At 46.5% G+C, this 19,309-nt stretch overlaps 1 protein-coding gene across 1 annotated transcript in view; it reads left to right on the forward strand.

Moving 5' to 3' along the window:
* The first annotated feature begins 197 nt into the window (after positions 1–197).
* The window catches only part of ELL (elongation factor for RNA polymerase II), a 55,308-nt gene continuing 36,196 nt past the window's right edge, over positions 198–19,309 (forward strand). The window contains exon 1 of the mRNA XM_082495568.1: positions 198–338. Within this exon, the coding sequence (XP_082351694.1) occupies positions 204–338 (135 nt within the window). The 5' untranslated portion in view covers positions 198–203. The remainder of the gene's footprint in view (positions 339–19,309) is intronic.

Genomic DNA, 19,309 nt, shown 5'->3' on the forward strand with positions numbered 1-19,309 from the left:
CATCTTCCAATCCGACGCGGCGGCCGGCGGGTCTTAGCCAATAGCAACGCGCGCTGCCCACCTCCTCGCCCCAGCAACAGGCGCCCCGGGTGGGCGGGGCAACGGCGGCGGTGGGGCGGCTCATGAATAATGCATAAGTAGGGGGGCGTGGCGGCGGCGGGAGGCCCCGGCGGCCCAGGCGCGGAGGGGGAGACGGTCCCAAGATGGCGGCGCTGCAGGCGGAGCGCGGGTACGGGCTGTCCTGCGGCCGCCTCGGCCGCGGCACCCGCGTCTCCGTCTTTCACGTCAAGCTCACGGAGAGCGCCCTGCGCGCCTTCGAGAGCTACCAGGCCTGTAAGGTAGGGGCGGCGGAAGTGGGGCGGTGGGCACGGCCCCGCGGCGGGCGGGCGGTCGCCACGAGGCCCTGGCCGGAGCCCCGCGGGCGTTACCGGTGGGGTTGGCACCGGCGTCGGGGTGTGTGTTTGGGGGGAGGTCTCCTCATGGGATGGAGCGGGGGGGCCTGGTTATGCCGCTGCTGTGTGTGTGACGGGGGGGGGGGGGGGGAGGGGCGGATGACCGGAGAAATGGGGGGGGGGGGGGGGGGGGAGGTCGCTCGGTGTGAGGCCCTCTCCGGGGAGAGACTGAGGAGATGTAGGGGGGCTCCTGCCCCCCCCTTCTGTGTGAGTGATTTTGGGGGGCGGGGGGGACGGACACGACGATCCCACTGTCGGGTACCTGAGGGAGACCGGAGGGGTCTCGCTGTGCCCCCCCCGGTAACGCCCCGGTGTCCCGTCCCGTCCTCCCCCCCGCCCCCCGCGTTGGTGTTCGAGGGCCCCTATGGCCCTCCCCGGTAGGTGACCGGAGAGGGGTCGTGATCCTCCGTAAGTGCTTGAGGGGGACCGCGAGGTGTCGATGTACCCCCCCGGTAACTGTTGGGGGGGCCCCAATGTGTCCCTTCCCCCCCGGTGGGGGACCCGGGATCCGAGGTCTAGATACCGGGTGGGGGGTGGCTCTCGGTGCGTCCCCCCCCCGGTGGGTGACTGGAAGCCGCCGTCAGTCCCCGGTAGGTGGCTGGGGGGGGGGTGGGGGTGGGTGCGGCCCCCCCGGTGTGTGTGACGTGGGTTTCCAGGGCGCGGGGGGGGGGCCGGTCTCACCGCGGGGACGTGTGTCGGGGGGGGGGGGCGGGCTGGGTCCACCCCCGGTGTTGGCATCCCGGGCCGGGGGGGGGGGGGGTGTCCCTTCCTCGCTGCCACCCTCCCCGGGGCGCCCGGTTGTGTGTGTCCCCCTCCCCCGGGCCCGGTGCGGGGGGGGAGGGGGGCGGGTTCAGGCTGGGGCTGTATTTTGAAATTTCCAGATTGTCTTTTCCGAGATATTTCCTTGAAATGCGTCCAGAGAGCTTATTAGTCACGTAAATAAAGAATAATGGCAGTGCTCGGCATCTGTCGTTAGGATGGACGGGAGAGGGATTAAGAGCTGTCCTTTTTATTGTAATTTTATTTTATTTTATTTTTTTTCCTTTCCGCCTCTGATCCTGCAAAGAGCGTGGCGGTCTCCTCACCTTGCCAGGGAGCTGGGGGAAGCTGGGAACCTAACCCGTTTGTCATTAGGAGCGTCCTGCCTGCCAGCTTCTGTAGGATAAACCATATGTTGTCACAACACTATTTTTAATTTAGGGTGTTGGTTACATCACATCACTGAATTGGGCAATCTCTGTATGAGGATGAAGGTAATTACTCTACCAGGGTTTATCAACTTATATTTTAATGAGTGTTTATCAGCATTATAAGTCAGTAGCCATAAATGCCTTGGATAGAATTAGTTATTAGCTTTTTCTCTGAAAACGAAAAAAAAAATAAAAATCCAAAGAAATGCTTTCCTACATATGAGGAAAGCCTTTTCTTTTGGGGGAGGGAGAGTAGGAAGACTACAGGCAGCTGTGTTAAATATTTTGGGAAGCTATTCTGAGTCCGTGTCACACATGAATAGTGGAGTTTATTTTCTAAATGAATTTTGGTCTCTAGATTGTTTGGTGGCCACTGGCCACTAATGAACTTTGCTTCCTTCACCGCCACCCAAAAGAGAAATAGTCAAAGGCTACTGGTGATTAAATGGGCAGGAAAGGATAAGGGCAGAAGAGCTCGCTTGTTTGTATAGTGAATAACGCAACAATTAGTGGGCTATTAAACACATATGCTCATTCTGCATTTGTTCTATAAACAGTTTCTCCAGCTTGTTGAACGTCTCTGCTTCCTCTGAAACACTGCGCTATGGCGATGCCAAGAAGCGACTTTATAACACACCTTCGGAGCGTGTGTTTGTCCAGTCTAGGCTCTGATTTAATTTTGGTCTGCAGTAGGTAAATGGAAAAAATTTGCTAAGGCTTCTTCTGCTCGGTTTGGTTTTAAATGTGGTATAACTGACGACAGTGTTGTGTAATACGTATAATGGCCTGGAATCCAATACTGTTGTTTGTGTTACCTGAAGTCCAACATGTGTGCAGTCTGACCTGTTTTATGCGCCGGGATAGCACGTCGGTGCGATTTCTGCGACAAGACTCTGTCTCTTTGCCAGAACAGGCAGGGTAATGTCTTCAGTTGCTTGCTTGAGTTTGTTCTTGGTCTAATAATAATGTATTGGGATTACATAATCCAAAAATGATCACCCAGCCGGGCGAGCTGCCATTTGTTTTTAGTGTCCCTTGTGCCAGAGCAGTTGCCTTCTTGGTGTGGAGCTGTACCATGTGTGGATCAAGCAGCAGAACTATGGAGAAACAGATATTTGTCATCTTGATTCTCTCTCCTGCTTGGGTCTCTGCTAAATTGTCCGTGTCCTGGTGAAGAAGACGGTCGCGGGTCTGCATGTTGATGCCCAACTCCACGTTTCAGCGAGCTGTTTCTGTACCATATACAGGGAACGTGGAGCTGCTGCTGAAGAGGTCCAGATCACAGGGCTGCCGGCTCCTGCGGTCCTTAAAAGGATTTCTTTCTCCAGTAGCAGGGGGGTACGCTCACCTGAAAGAAATACGAGTCTTAAAAATAACACCGGCTTCGTAGGGGACACTTTAAGGTGTCGCCCGTCTGCTCCTTGTGAAACTTGCTGCCCCTGAAACTGCTTCCACACAGTTGTGAAACCGTGAGCGCTGACTGCTGAGCTCCGCAGCTGAAGGCTGAGCGGTGGAAAATGTGTCCCAAGTCAATTTGTCCACTGATGAAATGGAGCCGGTCTGGTGTGTTAGCCTAAAACAACTCTTGGTCCTCCAAGGAGTGGAATTCTACATTAGCTTGCAGTTTTCTGCGTTCCCTTTGGGTGTGTGTACAGGCTCTGTTTAGGCCTTCCCACACCCCTCCTCAAATAAAAGCAGGGCATGATTTTTCCCCATCTCTTCTGGTCTGCCTCCAGCTTTCTCGTGGCCCATGTGGAGGTATGAGGGAACTCCTTGTGCCTCTGCCTTATTTTCCTCTTTCATTCTTTGTCCCGGACCCCATCCTCCCTACTTGGTGACGAGATGTTGTATCTGTCCTTGCCTAAAACACCTCGACATCCATGGCATTCATCCTTTGCTTTTCCCACCCATTTTTTTAGCAACATCATGGGTGTTTCTGGGTAAGTGGCAATCTTAATGCAACATTTAAAATGCTGCACGGCAGACCCGAGTGTCTCTTGGCAGTAGGTGCATCTCGCACCACTGCGGTGTAGGTGCCGATGGCATGTAAACAGCGTTAGGGCTGTTCCTGGAACCCTTACCTGGGAATTTCCCGACTTTCACGTATTTATTTGAAAACTCTCTTTGTGGCTTGAGGAGCGGTACCGGTGAGCTTGTGTGATGGATGGTCTTGTGATAACGAGTGACGTGACTGCAGTTGCACGCCTTTCTCTATTATTTGCACCTTTTGTGTGGACCTAACCATAGCCGATGGAGGTCAGGCTGGACCGGGCTGCCGGCCCTCATCCGGGCTCGCATGGGAGCCTCCTGATTTTGGGAGGATGTAAAGAGGGTGGGCGCATCCCTGCTTGTGTTGGTGCGTGATGCAGCAGCCAAGCAGTGCCTCCTGCTCCCATTGTACCTCTCCGTCCCTGCTACACGGACTATTTTGAACTGAAGCCACCGGTTGATTCACTGGTGAACTTTGGCAGGTGCACAAATATTTATTGGGGGCTAAGCTGAGATAACCGAAGCACATTGCCCCTGCGCTCTGCTGGCTGAACTGAATTTTGGAACTGCGGTCTGGCAGACATGGCTACCCAAGTCATCTTCCCCGTGCCTTCTGTGCTCTTCTTAAACAGACCGTGACAGAAGGTATTTCTCAAAGGTTAGGGTTGATCCCACCCCTCGTAGTCACCGCTTATTGAAAGAACTTTTTCACACTTTGCTTTCAGAGCAGGTTGTTACAGATACCTTAATCTTGCTGTGTTTAAAGCCCGAAATACAAAATGAAGGCTCCTGCTGTCATTACAGGGTCTTTAGGGTAATGCGCCTTCATGCTGACTTGGGAATTGAAAGCTGTTTGCAGGTGTCAGGAGGAGAAGAACAATCCGGCTTTCGAATCAAAATTCATTGAATTATCTTGAAGCTTTTTGCATCATTCCTCCTTTCCTGTAACCTGTTTTTTCCTGTCTTCTTAATTCACTGATGCTGTAGTCCGTCAAAATTGAAGCTATTACGACATCGGGAACATGAGTCGGTGACATGACTAAATGAATCAGAGGCGGCTGGCTGGAAAGGAAACTCATTGTACACGTACATCTCCTCGCAATCAGCAAAAATGGGACAGGATATGCAGAACATACTGAACTGCTAAACTCCTGCTAAATGTTCTTAATGTTGACCTGAGCGTGGCACCTCCCGTTCGAAGGAAAGGGGGCAAAGAGACATTTAACCTTGTGCATGAGGAATGTTTTGGCCTGTGGCAGTTTCCTTTCAATTATTTAGGGTAGCTTTTTCTCTCAACCATATACCATTTGGATCTGCTCAAATTATAGATTCATCTCTATAGTTTTCAAATTGCATGGGAAAGAATTGTCTGTAATTTACATCTAAAGTGACGTACAGTTGCTATGGGATTCGGTGGCAAATTATAAACCCATTATGCTTTTTTTTTATACTGGTGGTAGCAGACTGTAAAAGTAGGTCTAATTGGTGACATGCCAAGGAAAAATAGAAAGTTTGTGACAGAATCCTTGTGACCGACAGTGCTGCTTTTTTTTTTTTTTTTTTTTTTCCCAAATGCGATCTGCTTTTTATCAGCAAATCATACGACATCATTAATCAGAGAAGTTGAATTTGGGCATTAATAACTTTTTGCTCTCTAGCAATACCGGCGGAAGCAAGCTTGAAAATTAACCCCTTAGATTTTTATGAGGCTGGATTATTTTTTTTTTAAGGTACGCAAGTGGAGTGTTTTTGGCCCTGGTGTCAATGGCTCTAGCAGCTGGATCTTGGCGATTGTATTCATTACCCAGCAAGACTAAACCCTCGCTCCTTTGCAGCACATTCTGTGGTTGGTTTCCTGTTCCACTTAAACAGCAGCAAAGGGAGAAAGGAAAGCTGTTATAAATTTCTTGGTTTATTTCTGTCTGAAGCGCATCTGATGAACCGCGGCGTGCAGCGGAGTCTCTTCCCAGCAGTCTGTCTCCCAAGGACCTCACCTGGGCTGCAGCAGCTCCTGCCTCGTGTGGCTTCTGCGCTCCCTGGGAGTCTACGGGCCATCCTGCGACATCAGGGTGGTGTGGGTTTTTGGTTGTGTGGTTTTTTTTTGGTTTTTTTTTTTTTTTCTGAACCCGTCTGAAGTGCTCTGTCCTGTTTAGTTAGTTTTTGTCATAGCGCTGCTTGGCAAAGGGATGATGACTGTTGAAATAGTTCACTTGCATAGTGCCGACTGTTGGGATAGCAGCAGAGCCTTTATTACGGGCAAGGGAGGGGAAGTTTTGTTTGAAAAAGCATTTGAGGTCTTGTTAGTAAATGAACGTGTTATCTCCTAAACAATGTGCACATTTCAAACAATTTAAACTCGGTTCTGCCTGTAACTTGTAAGCGTAAACTTGTGAAGCGTCTCCAAATCCCTGGTGTTTGTGCATGTTGAAAAATGGGAAGGGACAGACTGCATGCGTCACTCTCGTACTAATTTGTGCCAGCTAATCCATGGGAGAAGAATACATTTTGGCTGACTTAGTGGTTTTGCTGCTAATGCACAAGAGAATGCATTTGAATGGATGGAGTGGCCGCACGGGTTTAGGTAGACTTTGAAGAGATACCATATGTCTGGGATCCTGTACCGAATACCCTAATTTGTGAACACGGCCATGTCATACACTGGCTTCATTTGGGTTTTGAGGCACGAGAGAAGTTAAGACGGGGGGGGAAAAGTCATCATCAGCTCAGCTGAAGGTTGAGATCAAGTTACCTCTGAATAATTAAGGTTAATGCTGTTTCTGGAGGAACCATTATGTGGAGTGAACTTAATGCTAATGAAAAAAAAAAAAAAGCCTGATAACCTGAACTATGCTAATATTTTATACAGAAGAGACATCACTAGAACTAGGCTTCTGCATTCAACGTGCCTTAGCTTGACCTAGATGCATTATCCAGGAAAGGAGCTTGGATTTGCTGATAAGAAGAGTTTTCTATAGTAGCTCATGTGTTGCTTAGAAACATCCCATGTACATAAGGCAACTTTTGCACACCATGGTAACCTAGTATTGCCTTTTCACTAGGGTGGTTTTTTTTTTTTTTTTCCAAAGAATTTATGTAATAAAGGTCATGATAAACCCCTCAGCAGTTGGTTTGCAGAGTGGTAGTGTGTATTGCTGCTGCACGGGGAAAGCAGACTTCCAAAATCCAATCCTTTTTGCACTGCTCCAGCGAAAAGGCAGTCTAGAAAAAACACTGCTCCATGCACTTGGTCTCTCCTTTCTTTACATTGGACTAGTGCCTTTTTTAATTTAAAGAAACCAGCATTTGTTTTAACTCAAAAAGAGGTCACCGCTTGTGAGCGTGGCTTTACTTAGCTGCCCACCTCCACCCACCTTGAGTCTTCCCTGGTCTGGTGCAGTCTGACTGCTGTTAACCCTCTGCTCTCCCCCTGTGCGGCAGAGCTTTTCTTGGCTTTTGGTACACGGGGGAGAATACTTTAGCCCAAGGCGTTCATGGAAAACCGAGATGTTTTACTTTCCTTCAGAGTCTCTTCAGGCCAGCCGCCACCACCAGTTAATCTTTTCGTCTCGTATGCAGAACCTGCAACCGTGCAGGGAAGCTCTGGGCATGGTCCTGGGGCACGCTGCTCTGCAGGAAAGCAGGTCATCGTGGGGAGAAGGCTGGAGCAAACATCTCTTAGGACAATCTGTGCGTCGCACTGTGAGCAGAGGCTTGAGTTGGGCTGTTGGCTTCGGTCTCTCTTCCTGACCACGCCGTCGGGTTTAATGGTAGACGCAGACCTGCTTTAGGATCGTGTCCTCATGTGATGGGGTTTAGCAAGTACTGCGAAACTTCCGAAGAACAGGTAGTCGCCTAAACCTTGTAGTATTTGGATTTCATCAGTACAAACATCCTCTTGGCTCAAATATTTTGAGATCCACGTAGCTTAGCTGATAGGCCATGCTTTGATAAGAGCAGCACCTGACACCCGTGGCGGTTTCGTTCATACAGGATAGGTGCTGCGAGGAGAGTTTAAGCTAATTGTCATTCTTTAGCAAGAGCAAATGTGTTGCTTAAAAGCCTCGCAAAAAGCCCGGCAGGATGGAAGAAACACTAGCTCAATCCATATCGCTGTGCCCAAAGGATCCATATTTTCTAAAACCGAGGTGGAAGAGGATAATTTAATCTTTCTTCTATATTCTTACCCAGTGAGGGCTTGTTCTGTGATGGGCTGCAATCAATACATTATGTGCCAGTTGTGGTTATTTGAATCATATTTCCACATTTCAGTGTCTAGACTTTATGTTTGTGTGAGTTTTGTTGTACCTTTCCAGCTCCGGCGCTGATTTCAGTTGTTTTTGGCTCCCGGTTTCTATGAGAAAATCAAATGGGCTGTGTTTCTGTCTTTCCCAGTCCCCAAAAAGAAGGCAACGAGGGACTTGGCAGAACTGAGTTTTTTAAGCTCCTTTGCCACCATTTTTCTCTCTTCTGAGAGAATCTGTGTGTGGATGAGCTGGGTTCTGCCATTTGGTGACTAGCAGACGAAAGCAAAGACAAAACCACTGATGGCTGGAGATAAATCTCTCCCTGCTTCTTGCACTGAGAAAAACATGCTGTGAAAAAAAGGTATGATCTTGATATAGGCAGTCAAGGCTAAAAAAAAAAAAAAGTGAACATGCACACATTTTTAGCAATAAAAAAACCCCTCGATAATCCTGTAAGAGCGAGCGTTTGTTGAGAGTGAAGCAGCCTTTCTGTTGACCGTGTCTACTGTGCTTCATTTTTAGCCAGCAGCTTTCTTGCACTCGCAGAGATTGAGGACTATGGACGTGACTGTATTCACATTCGGTGAGCGGGAGGGTTGGTCCGTGTTGGGTGAGTCTGAGAGTTTCTCTGTGATGCTCAGAGAAGTTGATAATGACACGGACCTCGATTACATTAACCTCGCTGTGACCAGAAGATAGGACAGGCTTCGGTAACGTTAACAGGAACTGCCAGAGAAGTACTGACTTGTGTAGAAAATAGTGCGTAAACCTGAGCTGAGAATTTATTCATTTGATTCTGAAAACAAAGCTCCTGTTAGATAGTAAAGTGTGTTATGGATAAGTCGGCGAAAGGAAATAATGTTCCCAACTCATAATTTACTTGTAAAGCTTGCTGCCATGAAATTTAAAAGGCTTAAGTGCAACTGAATAGCAAGAAAAATTGGTCGTATGGTGTGCAAAGAATAAAGGCTGTGGTTACAACTTCTCTATGCATCTCTGCCTGCGCATCGGCCCTTCGGCTCCTGTTTCTCCCCTGGCGTTTGAGGTGATCCAGCTTGTTGCCAAAACCGTGGCTTTACCTCTTCCAGGGAGCTGAGCTCCGCGCAAACTTGAGTGTAAATTCTTCCATTCTTCTCGCATCCAGGATTCGGTGGATGCTTTTCGGAGCCCGGCATGGGCGGAGTAGCGAGGAAGCAAATTTTTCCACCCTGCTTGAGCTCGGGCAAGCGGAAATTGTGCCTTGGAAGCCATATAAGGCAAGTCAGTCGGCTCTCGCTGGGCTCACCTTTCCACCGGGAGGCTGGAGAAGGGAGCAGCCCTCGCTCACAGGGAGAGCGTAAGGTCTGATGGGCCTTTGAAGTTGTTCCCCGCGCGTCTGACACTTGCCGGAGGTGTGGTGCGGCAGGCCTGGTTAGGTCCCAGCAACTCATTAACTCCCTGACTTGTGGGGTTTTAGCACGCTGTCCCAAAACGAAGGCGTAAACTCGTGATTCAGAATGAAACTGCTATAAAATGACTGGAGCTGGGAAGAAGTTGAGGCGGGTCAGAGCGGAGCAGTCTGCTGTCACAGGGTTTCTTCACTTCCTTCAGCAGCGTCTGGTGCGGCTGCAGCTGACGACAGGCTGGGCCGAGCAGGACTTTGCTCCGAAATGATAGTTCTTATGTCATTAAAATAGATTTTTTTTTTTTTTTTTTTTTTTAAATACTGATGACACCTGTTCACGCTGTTAGGGGTGTTCGGCCATCAGAGCCGGTGAAGCCGGAATCGTGACCGCTGCTGCTGCTGCTTCTCACAGAATTAAGAACAACTTCTGCTCCCATAAATAGTCTCTTAAGAAGTGCGTAGGAGCTCTGCTGACCAGTTTCTTTTGAAAAGTGCTTTCAGTGACACCTGCGACAGTGACCTTGCTCGCTGTTTCCCCTCTGCCAGGGTAGCTGTGTTTTGATGGGAGCGTGGTGGTCCTGTCCACAAGCTCTGCTTCCTTCTCTCCCAGTAGATATTCAGTAATAAAAAGAACCTTTAGTTATCTGTGCGCTTCTGTGTTCTTCATGGTCAGGATTTTTTATTAGGGAAGATGCTGGTACTTGTCCTGTTTGCTTTTCCTGCTGTAAGATCTGAAATGCTGCTGGGTTCTGTGCACCTCGGAGATGGTCTGACACATATAATGGATGGCTACCAATCCTCCTCTTTATTCCAGGAATAAAATGTGGTTTTCTAAAGGAGAACGATGCAGCCGAGCAAGCGTATTGTAATAAACCAGTTCTCCCAGCCCGGAGTCTGGGAGCAGACCTGTGCTGACGGAGAGTCCCGAAACGCACAACTTTGCTAAGGAAGCGGCTTTTTGTTTAATCTTTAGAAATGTGGAAATGGGAGGGGGAGTGGGGGGATAATGGGTAAAGGATAAAGTAAAGCATACTTAACCTTTATGAATGTAAATGGGATATCTTAGATCTGTTTGAAATATGCACTTTAGTTGACGTGGAACATAATGGTGATTAAAACCAATTGCAAACATTTTTCTAGAGGCGTGATTCTGAATTCGTTTATGAATCGTTTAAGGACTGTGTTCTTAATGCATTAAAATGGTACAGTAGTGATCACTGCATTAAAATCTAGAATGCTTCCTTTGTTTTTTTAACACGAAGGAGAAAAGTAAATTTATTACCTAGAAGGTTTGATATTACAGCATCAGGCATATTTCCGCGACCTTCCTACTGAAGCTCTGCAGTCATTTGCACTGGAGATGTATCTAATGTAGGTGCTGTCTGCATCTCGCTCAAGTTTTAGCGATTTCATACAATTAAGGCCATTTAACTCCATATTAAGGGCTTTTACTTGTCATTAAGACAAAATTTACGGACGCTGACAGCAGGAAGAAACACACTTTTACTCTAACCTCAGATGGGCTCAGTTAAGAAAGCAAAATGTATTAGCTAACTAGAACTTCGGCGGATTGTTATATTTAGACCAAAAATTCTGGTCAGACAATTAAGTGCCGGCTCAGTGGCCACACCGCTTCTTTTGCATGTATGAGTTAGATTAACTGCCTCGACTCACTCTGTCGGGCAAGAGAGATTCACTGTTTTAATGCATGAAATCTCTCGGGGCTTTCGGTTTTGGACCCAGGGAGTCTTTTTGCAGCTCTGTGGTCAGTCTCTATTTAGTCAGCAGAGGTGGTATGTTTTTACTGTTCTTATCTGAAATTTTTTCATGTTCATTTTTGGAATTTGGTGTAACCTGAACTTTCACAGGTGTCCTTGCGGGGAGCAAAGAAACATCTGATTTTTTTTTATTTTTTTTTTTGAGGTAGATTTTTGCCAGTTTAGAAGAGTATGTTCTTTCTTTTTACTGTTTGTCGCTTTATTTTTGGAGCAGGTTTGTTACCAGCCAGCCTGGCAGTGCAAATAAAGATGTAGCTGAAACAGTGCGGGTTCTGTGCTCCTTGCTGAAGAAGAGGGAGTACCTCGTTTAACTCGGTAGGGGCTTCTTCAGGCAGCTGCCTTCGCTTTTCTAGCGGAGAAATCAAGCACCCCTGGAAGATGGTGTTTGCGAGGAGGCTGTTGGCAGCGCTGTGATAGCGGAGGGTACGTAACACAACCAGGTTATGAAGTGGTAGGAAATCTGGTGGGGTTGTATTGCTCAATACTTTCAGTTGGATGTTTTGTGGGCAACTTCCCTCAGTGATAGGAAAACAGACAAACAAAACCCTGGTGTGTGCGATGGCTTTATCGCTAACTCCCCCCTGAAGATGGTGAGATGGTGGGAAGGTTCGCTGGGGTCCCAGTTGAGTACTAAGTTTCTGCTGGGTTGTGTTCCCAGAGTCCCGCTCAGCGTTGGAGCGCCTCTGTTTGCCTGAAAGCCAAAAGAAGCCGTATCCGAGCGTCTTGCTTTGGCTTTTGAGGTTGATCTGGCTCGTGGGGTGTTGGTGGCCGGATTTCTCTGGGATTCCTTTAGGACCCTGGCTCTGCTGACTTCGATTTATCATAGTCTTTTCCAGCAGGGCTGGCTCTGACTCCGCGAGGAACTTCTGAAGATCATCTTAAGTAGAACTTTGGCAGACTAGTAATTACGCTTCCCTTTAAAAGTGTCAATAGGATATAGTTGGGTACAAGGAGAAAACTGGTCCGGGCTTGTTTTCCTGGGCTCAGCAGTGTGTGTATTAGGTGAGATTTGTTCTGGGATGGTTGAACGAGTTCGTCAATCTGATCTCTAAATTGCCTTTCTATATTTTTCTCTTGCAAGAAAAGTAGAAAAGCCCTGTGGAAGATAAGGATCATACTGATGTTTCAGCAGCTCGTTTAAGCCATCTTATGAGCACATAGGCAAGTGAATCAGCCCTGGTGTCTTAATATGTCCTAAAATAAATTAGACTTTCGCAAGCAAATTCGGTGGGTTAGAACTGCTGTATTTTCATTAAAAGATTGCAGTGGAGAAAACGCTCTTTAAAATTCAGCCTTAGGCTTGTGTTGTTCATTAACTGATAGTCACTCCTGTTTACCTTGGGTGATAAGTACAACATTAAGAATGGCTAACAGTGCTGATGCCGTCACAGCTGCCCTTCAGAGAGAATTGCTCTCTTTTTTTTTTTTTTTTTTTTTATGGCTTGGTTTACTGACAGGTGGGTTTTTTTTGAACTAAAATAAATGCAAACAGCCAGAACGTACCTCTCCTAATCATGGAAACGGACTTTTTTTTTTTTTTTTCCCTCCCCCTGTTCTTAGCAGCTTGGTAACACTGTTCTCGGTACAAAGGTCATTTAAAAATCTGACATGTCAGGCCAGCAACATACTGCTTCTTAATGAGGCTTAAAACCAGCGTGTAGCTGCCTGGTGGAAATGTGGTCGACTCTGGAGCAGGGGAATAGAAGGAGCCATGTGAACAGCTTACTGGGATGGGACCTCTCTGCTTTCCTTGCACCACCCCCCTGTATCTCTAGGTACCCCTCGGTACCCCTCGGTACCCAAGTACTTGCAGTTCATTTGCGTAACGGGGTTTTAATTTTTCTCTTGTTATGCAAATGAGCACAGGTGTTTGACAGCGCATTCGCGTTCTCCGAAGAAAAGCAACTAAAATAGCTTTCAAAATACGCACGCGCTGTTCTGAAATGATTTCTTCCTGTGTTTCAGAACTTGAGGTTATCTCCTCCGAGCCTTGGCTCCTCGCTGCCCCGTAGCCACCATTCAGCGAGGCGGCGAGGAAGGAGGTCCTGCAGCGCCTGTGGCTTCATCGCCCTCTTGCTGAAACCCTCCCGTCCCTCCTCCCCGGGATGTCACTTGACGTTGAACCAAAGCTCTTGAACCTTAAGTTCCTTGTTCTCTGGGAAGCTTCCTCTGTAGTTTGAATGTCTGAGGGCTTTCGCTCTAATCCTGTTCCCCAGCACGTCAAGCTCCAGTACTGGAATTTCAGCACCTTCAGCCTCGCCTCAGTCTTTTCGGCTCTTTGACAGTTCTCCAGTTAAAACTAGGTCAGAAACCACTGTCAGCTTCTGATATTTCACTATTCCTGTTTTATAAGTTGTAACCCAGTGTTGCTGTGTGTTTAATCGCTTGCTTTAATTTTAACACATTAAATGTCTCGTCTTGCTCTGCACGAGCAGCCTGACACAGGAGTGCTGGTAAAACTCCTCAAAAGAACATCTTGGCTATAAAAGCAACGCTACCTTGATTGAGTCTGAAAAGGTGAATTATCTGTTTGTTACGTATAATGCCTAAATTGCCAAACTGACAGATTTTTTTCCACGAGCTCTCTCTAACTGTAGGTTTGCTGGCAGTCTGTGTACAGCCAGTTCCCTAGCTGTAATTAACCAGCTTCTCCTTCTGTCTGAGTGGCTTTTTAACCTGATGGGTGAAAGAAAAATAGCTAAAAAAAAAAAATAATAAATCAAGTAATTGGAAACCCACAGATTGGCGAGGAACACAGTAAAGCGGGTATGTTGGAAGTCACTTAAAATATTTATTTTTAACTGAGAGTTCTAGCTGACTGTACCCATTCAGCGTTTTTATAAGACTATTATTGGAATGGTGCTTGAAGCCTGAGCCGAAGCGCCTCAGTGTTCAGTGAAATCCACCTGGTGTAATTTAAGAGTATCCTTACTCCTTTCTTTTAGACAGACTTTGAGCTAGCTAGCGATATTGGAGTTCGTAGGCATTCTCGCGTAAGTGGTATTTAAATGAATTCTTACTGTGCAGTATAGCTTAAAGGTTGTGGTTTTTAAATTCTGCCGGAGCTGTCGTCTCTGAAAAGTTTTCCAGAATGGAGAGTTGTTTTGTTAAGCTGTTCTTAATACACTCAGTTTTCTTCTTTCGTGTATCTCCTGCTGCTCTATGAACCTCTTCTAGGACCCCAGGATCCCTGGGTTGGAAACCCTTGGTGTGGAGGTACCAGTGCAATCCGGCTCTTGCCGACAGACCTGAACGGTCTCCAGTAAATACCGTGTGAAGTGGTGGTGTCTCCGTGTACCAGCTGGGAAATATTAGTTGTGTTTCGTAGATGGAGAAGTTTCAACCCAGAGGTGAAATGCTTTATATAAGGTGGCACAAGGAAAAGCTGCTGACGGAGGGCAAACGGAACAAGTCTCCACTCCGAGTCTGGTTCTGTAGTCACTTTCCATCACTTCCACAGTGTGGCCTTCAGCCTCTCATGGAAGAGCCTGGGTGTTTTAATCAGTTATGGAAACTTTCTTTATTTATGATAGGGATGAGGGGGAGTTGTTTTTAAGATGTGCTATCGTGACACACTTTTCTATATTATTTTGGGAAACATTTTCTTCTCATAGTTGAGGATTTTGTACAGTGCAAAAGCTAAAACCAAAATATTTGTAGTACAAGCCTGTTGGGGAAAAGCTTTCTTTTAACTATTTACCTTCTGGCAGCTCTAGGCATGAGAGTGAACTTTTCATCTATGTCTTAGGGCTGGCCAGCACAGCAGGAATGCGTGTGCTTTATAGTCATTAAAGGTAAACGCCAGCCAGATAAAGAATTGTCTGTAAGCAGCTTTTGTAGGGTGGCTGTTAAGAAAAAAAAAAACAACACCAAAACATTAGCTCATGTCTTGGGCTAAGAATGAAGATTTTGTGGCCATCTTGGAAGGTGGTTGGCTGGAAAACCTTCGTATTATATTTCCGTAGCGATAGCAGAACTAAAGGTGAGTTGCTTCGGTTACCTCTGCAGTGGTACGAGCCCTCTCCAACTTCAGTTGCTGATCCCCATAGCAGTTCAGGAGAGGAATTTGGCAGAATAACGTGTGATTTTTGAAATAAGAGCAGCGTTTAAACAGAACGTAACTGGCCAGAAGAGTATGTGAGTATTTGTGGTGGATGTTGTGCTCTGAGCAGCAGGAATAGGGAAATCTCATCCCGTAGAACTGGGTCCCTCGTCGTCCGTTTCTTGGTGATGTGGCTGCCTGGGCGCATCCGTGCGGAGCGGCCAGCTGCCAGGCGAGTGCCTGTCAGCCGACTCCTGCTTCCCGTTCCCCAGTGAGGGGAAACAAATCTTGGTCTTCTCTATATTTAATAGCTAATTCTAAACCTTTTCAGGGAAGCTTCTTGAAATTGTCATTTTTCAGTTGTATCCACCTTTCAAGTTTGAGCCCGTTGAGGGTGGGAAGGCTTAGGAACAGAGATGCCGGGTGGTTGCTGTAAGCTTTTTTGGGCAACCAGACCAAAAATGGCTCCATCTTCATGTTTTGCAGACCTGATTTCATAGAATCGTAGTATTGTCTAGGTTGGAAGGGACCTTTAAGATCATCAAGCCCAACCATCAGCCTAACGCTGCCAAAACCACCGCTGAACTATGTCAAAACAGACCAAAAGCAGTATTGCTTGTATTGCTTCAGAAAGGCTAATCGGTGAAAAGTACCATTTCTAAGATGGACGATAGCAAGCCAAGTGATTTCCATGATTGAAATTGTTTTCCTCAGCATTTTCGTAATCTTTTTGGTTTCGTTTGAGAGGTGGCCGCATCTCCGGCATCTAGTAGACAGTTAGCAAACCTCCCTCTCCTTTCAGAGGAAGCACAGCAGCCTTCATTCGAGGCCTCTTGTACTAGAGGAATGGCTTTTAAAATATTAATCTGCGAAAATCTAAAACCCCTTAATGATTCTTGGCTCATAAAACTGTTTAAGTAAAGCCTTTAGGGAAAACCAGAACTGCTGTTCACCTTTAGCAGAGTTGGGAATTTTGGATGATTCAGTTTCCTTATGCCAGGTTTTTGTTTTGGGTTTGGTTTTTTTTTTTTTTTTCCTCAGTCCTTTCCCAATTTAACAAGATCATCTGATAGCTACAATAAAATTCTGCTGCAAAACCAAGCAGTGTTGCGTACAGGAGCTGATTACCCAGGGAATTTTGAGCATGGATGTCTTAATGGGATTCTTGCCAGACGAAGGTCTCTCGATTGTCTTGTAATTCAAGTGCGTACAGATGCTGAAGCCGTACTGCTGAGCTTTGCGTAAGAGAATACTTAATAATTATTACACTTATTAGTATTTCCAATGTATGGAGGCAGAACAGGAAACTTCTTTGTGGAATAGTGTTTCTTGTTGAAAACTGTTTCAAAGCAAATCCACGTGTTCAAAAAACAAATCTAAGAGGGTTTGCTTTCCTTTGCCTGCACTTTAGAAATGCCAATATTTACCTTCCTTTTTTCTGCCCTATCTTTAACTTACAGTATCTACTAACAGATTTAAACGCGCTGAAAGATACGCGGTGCTGCTCCGTAAGAAAGGGATAGATTCAGGCCATATGAGCAGACTTAAATTCTGACTTAATTTTTCCATTTAAAACATTTTTTTTTTCTCTCCTGTATAAGTAAGTGATTCTAGGGTTGCTATTTTAAAAAAAGAGGTGGGCTTTAGTATGTGTTAATTTAACATAAAATTACTTTTCTCCAAACTCCATTCAATTGCTTATGAGTAACAAAACAGTGGAACTTATTTCTAGGTTTGCACCTAATTTTTTTTTGTGATGAGTTTGCCAGCACAGCATTATCTTTGTACGAGTGCTTTGGGAAATGTTGTTTCAACTTGTTTTATGCTTTCCCAGTTTTACCTTCTATTGCGTTTAGTCTGAGTTACAGAAGAAAAAAATCCCTTCAGGAAAAACAGTAATAAAAATAGCCGTTTGTGCAGGATTTTGTTGATTTCTAGTGTGCTCGTGGAAGAGGGGAGGGGGTGCTGAACCTCTGCCTTTGGGATTGGGCTGGGGAGAACAGGATGAGACCCTGAGAGACAGGTAAGGGCCTTCAAATGAATGGACAGTTTTGATTCAAGAATGCAGCACTGACTAATACAATTTAAAATAGCTTTGAGGGCTACTGGTTCTCGCTTTCAGAGGGTATGGAACACCCTTCAGTAATGACTAATGGATGCAGAAAATCCAACAACAAAAAATGAAACTTCCTTTTCAGAGAAATGCAGTAATCGTATCCAAACCACTAGGGTTTTTTACTTGGGGTGAAGGAGGCTTCCTGCCTTACTGCGCTAGAAAAGGGGCACGATGTCTTGTGTTTTGATAATTCTTTCATTGTAGACATATTTTAAATTGATTACCAGACTGCTTTGGAGAGTTGTACTCGACACTGAAGGCTGCACAGGGATGCAAAGGTTCTTCCCCCCCCCAAAGCCTTTCCTTCCCAAGCCTTTGGAACTCGTGGGAGTTGGCCGCTGTTGGTCTTCTGACAGTAAAACCTGGCTAGGTAGCCCCGTCTTGTTGATGGTGAAATTGATGGGAGTTTGTGACAATTAAACTACAGATAATCATACTTTAAGCTCTCGTAGCTGTCTGGTGTCAGGCAAAAGACTTGAGACTTTATGATTATTGCTTCTCATGCTAGACTTAATGAGTAGGGCTCCCTTAACTCCCCGCAAAAGAAAAGATAAAGAACACAAAATAAAAAAAAACGTTAGGAAGTGTGCCTGTAGTCTGCGAACCTGGATTCCCAACTGAGGCTGAAGATATGTAACTGTGTCTGAGTTAATTGGGAACTAGGGGCCCTTGATGCCACAAAACCACTTTTGATCTTTTCTCCGTTTCTTACAATATACGTTCCCTTCGACCTCAGGCTACGAGTCACCTCCCATTTTGGTGTGGATTTGCTTTCCAGCTTTTGTCTTTTCGCCACATCGAGCGGTGAAACTGGAAGCGGCAGCGATGGGACGCAGTGACCCGCCGGCCATTGGAACAGAAAGTGATATTCAGGACAGCTGTGTTGTGGCTCTTAAAATGAACTAGGCTATGTCGAGATCTGTCCCCAGTGCCCGTTCTTCTCTTGCAGTGTCTCTCTCTGCAGTAAGCTGTCCCCGTAGGGGTGAGCCCTTCTCTGGAGACAGGTGGGTTTAACTCTTCAGTGTCCTCTGGAAGCGCCAGGTCTGTTCGTTGGCTGCGAAAACAAAGCTTGCATTTTCTCAGGAGACACACCACTGCGTCCTCGCAGCATCTCTTGCCGCCATTTCAGGTGGTGTATTTGTTCATATTTATTACAGAACAATTCTGTATCCGTCTCGGTGCTGTTGAAAAAATTGCTCGTTACTGCCTTTGCATTGCCAAAGAACTCGAGGAATAGGGATTGCGTGAAGTCGTTTGGTGGTTGCTGCTCTCGGGGAGGAATTGGTCTGATAGATACGCTGCTCTGTGTGGTGTCGTCAGGTTCTCCTGCAGCCAAACAACGTCGCCGGCTCTGCAGTGATCTGAGTAAACTCCGTACCAAGTGACAATACTTGAATTATTTCTCTAAGGAATTGAGGCTCCTTTTAATTTTCTTCCTGAAAGGCATTGCCTAAATCGCATATATGCGTAGCTTTCCTTTCTGGTGGAAAACTACTGTACCTTGTGCTAGCCAGACGTTTTGGCTTAATGATCCTGAGCGATGTGTGGTTTGTCCCGGGGTTTTTCGGCTCCCCTACCAAAGCTCCCTTTCACAAGATTTGTGGTCTGGTGCTAAAGACGATCAGAGTATCAGACTTTGTGTCAGAGGCGTCTGTTCTTTTGGAATTTAGAGGTTTATTTTTGCAAATACAGGACCAGTAAAAACACAGTTTGGTTCTGCACTAGGAAGAAAAGTCTTTTGAAGCACGTCTGGGAAGATTTACTTGAAGTTACCAGGTTGAAAGATAAAACTTTATCTGGGCTTGAGCATGAAATTTTAACTACCCTGTATGTAAAACATCACGGGAGTGAGTTTTGTTGGCATTGTTTGCTCGTGCTTTGTACAGGGCACTAATGAAGAAGGAAGATTGGAAAAGCTGGGTGACCGCTCTCATAGTGGCATGGTGAAAAATACCGGTGAGGCACCATGTGCTGCAGCCCGTCGCCGCGAGCATCCGCATCCCTCCGCTGTCCCGAGCCTTGAGGGTGCCGAGGGCTGTTTGGGAAGCCGGTTTGGCTCCCTGTGTGGTATTTCTCACCCTGTTCCTCTTTTAAGAAAGCTCCCTGGTATCTGC

The sequence above is a fragment of the Vanellus vanellus genome, assembly GCF_965231255.1.
Source record: "Vanellus vanellus genome assembly, chromosome: 25".
Taxonomy (NCBI): Eukaryota; Metazoa; Chordata; class Aves; order Charadriiformes; family Charadriidae; genus Vanellus; species Vanellus vanellus.